At 37.9% G+C, this 5000-nt stretch overlaps 1 protein-coding gene across 2 annotated transcripts; it reads right to left on the bottom strand.

Annotated features, from left to right (window-relative positions):
* Positions 1-70: 70 nt before the first annotated feature.
* Positions 71-1836, bottom strand: LOC132625646 (bidirectional sugar transporter NEC1-like). 2 transcript variants are annotated; one of them, XM_060340265.1, is made up of 5 exons: positions 1711-1836; positions 1577-1613; positions 1042-1222; positions 453-611; positions 79-346 (listed from the first exon to the last, which is right to left on the bottom strand). In XM_060340265.1, exons 1-5 carry the CDS (start codon positions 1757-1759, stop codon positions 215-217), a joined length of 558 nt encoding a protein of 185 aa, XP_060196248.1. In that variant the 5' UTR covers positions 1760-1836; the 3' UTR covers positions 79-214. The 2 variants fall into 2 exon arrangements, with proteins under 2 accessions (XP_060196247.1, XP_060196248.1); XM_060340264.1 differs by having other exon boundaries at positions 71-611; positions 1042-1144.
* Positions 1837-5000: the final 3164 nt, after the last annotated feature.

Here is a 5000-nt window from a genome sequence, read left to right as displayed (position 1 = left end):
AAAATAATTTTACTAATTGAGATGGGATGCACGTGCGGCGCACGGAATGCACGTGTGACGCACACAGAAGCTAGTTTTGTTAAATATATTTGAGATCTCTTATTAAGATTTTGCTCTAGACCACCGATTTCACTGAACCGCACCCGATCATTGGTACATATTGTATCTGAAAAAAGTTATTCTTCATTAAACAGAGGGAGTAAATTGTATGAATTTATTGATGACTTACTTCAATGTAGAAGTCCTTGAAAAACCCATAGAAAAACCACATTGTAGCGCAGAGAGTGAGGAACAATGATAAAGTGAAGGGCATAAACTCTACACTCTTTGTTCTTATTACTTGCCTATGCAACACACATTTATAAGAGCTAAGGAAGTAACTAAAGCATATATATAAATATAAAGGGATAAATTACAGTATGAAATAAATACTAGAGAGTAATTAATGAGACCATGATGCTTAAAGGAGCAGCAAAGACCGCAACGTGGATAACAGCACAAATCCATCCCACTATCATCACTCTTTCTGAGCATTTTGCAAATACATAAGAAAATAACATTACCATTCCTAGGGCTCCCACTATCAACAACATCAGCCACCCCGTGAAAATCTGCAAATTATAGCAAGCAAAATAGTAGTATGAAATATGTCTCTTTTTCTGTATTGATAGTGTAAATATAAATATTTTACACAATCAAACCTATTTATAAAGTAATTACAAACAAATCTCTCCTAAAATGATTAATTAGTAACTTGATAAAAATGGTAACTGACTTGCTATCTCAAGTTAAAAGACACTAATAATGTAAAAGAATCTTTACATTGTAGTGTACTGACAGTACGCTATCACGTCATTTATGAGATAATTACGAGTTAATATCTATGATAACTAGCGTGCTGTAATATGTTACTACACTAATAAATAATAAAATTGTACTAGTCAGTGTATAAGATTTAATCCGATAACTCAAATCATATACAACACGTGTATAAAATTTAATCTGTTTCTTTCCTAATGAGAAAGAGCAAAGGGAGTTCACCTGAGACTTGGAAGCTAATTCAATGACACATCCAAAGCCATTAATGCTGACGATAAGGTAGGCATTCTTCTTGAGATAAACATAATATAGCAATAGTCCTGCACTGGATAGTGCTACTAAATATGGTATTACTTGAAACCCTTTTGATGAATTCCTTTTATATATCTTGTAAAATGTTGGCCTGGAAGAAAAAAAGAAATGGAGAAAGAAACCAACTTGTCCATCATATTATTATTGTCTGAAAACTTCTTAAATAGACTTGAAATGTACTCGCTCTATCCAATTTTACTTGTCCTCTATATTAAAAATACATGTGCACTTTTACTTGTCCAATTTAGCAAATTAAGACAGAATTTAACACTTAGTTATCAATTTATCCTTATTATTAACTATAATCATTTCTTGATGCATTTTCTAAAACATTGAATTTATCATATTCAAAGCCTGATATAGTAAGCATATCATTTTATTAATTATTTCTTAAGGGGTGTGTCAAATTAAATATGGACAGAGGGATCAGAGTAATTGTTCTTACACTGGTGCTAAGAACACTATGAATGACACGATATTACCTGCATAACAGTAGAATACGAGTTAAAGAATATTGAGAGAACAAAATAAAGATAAAAGGTACAAAATCAGTGTACATTGTTTTGCAATTTAACATACCAAGAAGTCCAAACATGAAAGATAAGTCATGAACACTTAATTGCACCATGATGATATATCTACCTAGTGAAGCCCTTTTTGAGTTTCAAGTGCTGAATGCTCTCTATGGATCTACAAAAGGGACTTGAAGAACCTATGCACACTTCAAATGCTATTTTATAGTGGAGATCAACTACGGAGAAACAAAGCACAAGAATTCGGTAAAGGAAGTTTTGATGAATTCGGTATTATTGTTTGGCAGACCAGTAATGCATGCGTACAATTGTTTTTCTTCATTTGGTTTAGCCCAACAGATCTATGATACATACAAAATCTACTATGCTAAATTCAAATGACAAAAACCATGATAACAACACAAGTAATCGAGTGAAATTGATTAAATCATTAATATTTATAATTAGTGAAATAGTCATAATCCGTCGTACGTATTGTGTAATGTACACAAAACTGTTACATAAATTTTGACTGACATACTAGGAATGGTCAATATGTTTTGGCTACTTCTGGTCCACCCACCTGTAAGATGTAGGCTTTTGGTTTGCATATACATTTCTGTTCTTCAGGGTCGACAGGGCTTGTTGGGAGGAAAAAAGAAAAGGAAATATAAATGAACTTCATGTATTGGGTAAAATTCGTAGACTCCAAGTGGACTGTATTAAGTGATGACATGTGGCAAGAGTGATAGATCGGATCTGAGATTAGATAGTGAGAAGCTCCGAGGAAACTTGCATGACCCGAAAAAGTGGTATGATATCTCGCTTATGGGGACTAAAGAGTGTAAAGGCTCGGGGTATCGTTCTATTGCACCGGTCACACGAAGTTCAACTGATCAGACGTTACAAGAAGACTCCAGGTCTTCATCGAGTCTTAAATGAGCATTATTACCCCTTTTTATTAATATTTGGTAATAAAGGGAGGCACGATTCATGGATCGTGCACCTCATAGCTTTAATATAAATAGAGTATCAGATTTCATTTTAACGGACATCTGAAATCTAATTGCAAAAGCAAGCACTCTTAAGCAATTTCTTAATATTAGCACTTGATTTATCTTGACAAAGCTTTGGCAATCTCTCCGCCTAGGAGACTCTAGCTCACAGCTTATCCAAGGCTCGTGCATGCTATTTACTTTGAGTATTATTAGTTTTCTTTACAATTATCTTACTTGTTCTTGTCTATTATTTCATTATTTTAGTCATATTGATCTGCGTATCCATAACCACGTATACAAATTCAACTTATATCGATTTACTGAGTAACTTAGGCACCGGGGCGGGACAATTGTGGTATCATTGTGACCCTAGTCTATTATACTGATTCTCTTTAGTTTTCTCTAGTAGAACCAGTTATTTTCAGTTATGACAAATATTAGTGATGACCAAGCATGTCTCAACACCGAAAAGGACAGTAACAATGAGCAGCTTAATCTGAATGGCGTGCCTGCCCACTGATCCAACGACTAAGGGCCCAAGCATACATATGGATCAATTGCCTCGAGGAACAGTCAAAATCAACAGGTTACAGAGAAGCAACTCCTACTGACGAGATCCCCAAGGAAGCGATGTAGGATTATGAGGGCACAACAACAGTCATTGATCGAAGGAGATAGGAACTCATGAGGTAGACTATGTTAGCACTTTTCCAGCAACGTTCCAAATGCTGGAGAAAGCGGCGCCTGAAGGGACTCCCCCGCTCATATAGTTAGGAATGACACATCTATGGGCGATCGATCAGAAGGAAGAACCTTCGGAAATGGAGATGCATCGGGGAGCGAAAATGCTTCGGAGGACCCCTTTGGGCATGGATCTTACAGTTCATGCAAGACATCATAAAATAGGATGGACAGAAATACTAAGGAAGCAGAAAAGAATGTGAAGGAATTTCATGACTCGACGGACCAGATCTCGGGGGCACCACCGATTATGAAGGGCCTAGATGGGAAGTACATTCAGTTGGCATATAAACCTGAGGCAGAGCCAGAGCTGATCCCAAAAAGATTCAATATGTCGAACATCCTTAAGTACGACGGGACAACAGATCCACAGGAACACATAACGGCGTATACCATGGCGGTCAAAGAGAATGACCTTAAGGAGAAGAGGTATAAGTCAAAGATCTGGGTGGAAGACGATCTGTTAGAAGAGGTCACTAGATGAACTTAGCATCAAGATTCGATGAGCGAAGGGGTTGGGTCGGACCGTAACTCATCGAAGAACCGGTTTCAACCATATACTCTATCGAAGAGGCCAGTGGTAATTAGGGGTACCGGTCCTTGGAAAGGTCAAATGCCGATAGAAAGGATGATCGTGGTAGAAGCAACTGGGGTCTGCAGAGGAGAGATAGAGGAGAGTCTCTTTGATCCCCTTCAAGGAGTACAGAATATCCAAAGCTCTCCGAATATAACTTCAGCATTGATGAGGTGCAGATGCTAGCCACCATGAGAACTAAGCCTGCGGCACGATTCCCTATGCTGCTCCGATCTGACCCTAATTCAAGTGATATGACCGTATGGTACCATTTCCATTGCACAAAAGGGCATAGAAGAGCGAACTGCAGGCATCTCCGAGAGGAGGTGACTGACTTTCTCAAGAAAGGACACCTAAGGGAGTTATTAAGCGAGATAGGGATGAATAATTATGAAAAAAGTATGGGTACAAATGACCAGGTTGTGCCGACCGTAACACGTCAGGTAATAACTATGATAATTGGAGGAGCCGAAGTTGCTGGTACAACCTTCATGATGGAAAAAGAAGAAGAGAAAGGTGTCAGTTACTTGGGAAAAGATACCTCCTGAGCTTTCGGATGAAAATGGCATCACTTTCACCGAAGAAGACATAGAGGGGATCACATCGCCTCATAGTGAGGCACTGATAATCACTGTAGACATAGACCTTTTTCAAACTAAGCATGTCTTGATTGATCCAGGTAGTTCAGCCAACATTCGATGGAAACTCGTAGAGAAAATAAAGATGTTGGAAAAGCTAATACCAGCCACTTGGGTCCTTTTCGGATTCAATATGGTGAAACGACCAAAAGAGATATTACACTACCAGTAAATGTTAGGGGAAAGATCAAAGAGGGAAAGTTCTCTGTTATATATGGTGACATGAGGTACAATGTAATCTTCGAAAGGTTGTAGTTACATTACGTGAGGGCAGTACCATTAACATTGCATCTACTGATAAATTTTCCACTTTGAAGGGCATCAATCATATCTAGGATGAGCAACCGGCGGCAAGAGAAATTTTCTCCATCATGAGCCAAAGGGCAAGGAAGAGTCAAAAGACGTC

This window comes from Lycium barbarum, unplaced genomic scaffold, assembly GCF_019175385.1.
Source record: "Lycium barbarum isolate Lr01 unplaced genomic scaffold, ASM1917538v2 unchr_scaffold_146, whole genome shotgun sequence".
NCBI lineage: Eukaryota > Viridiplantae > Streptophyta > Magnoliopsida > Solanales > Solanaceae > Lycium > Lycium barbarum.
This window is presented reverse-complemented; position numbering and strand designations above follow the sequence as displayed.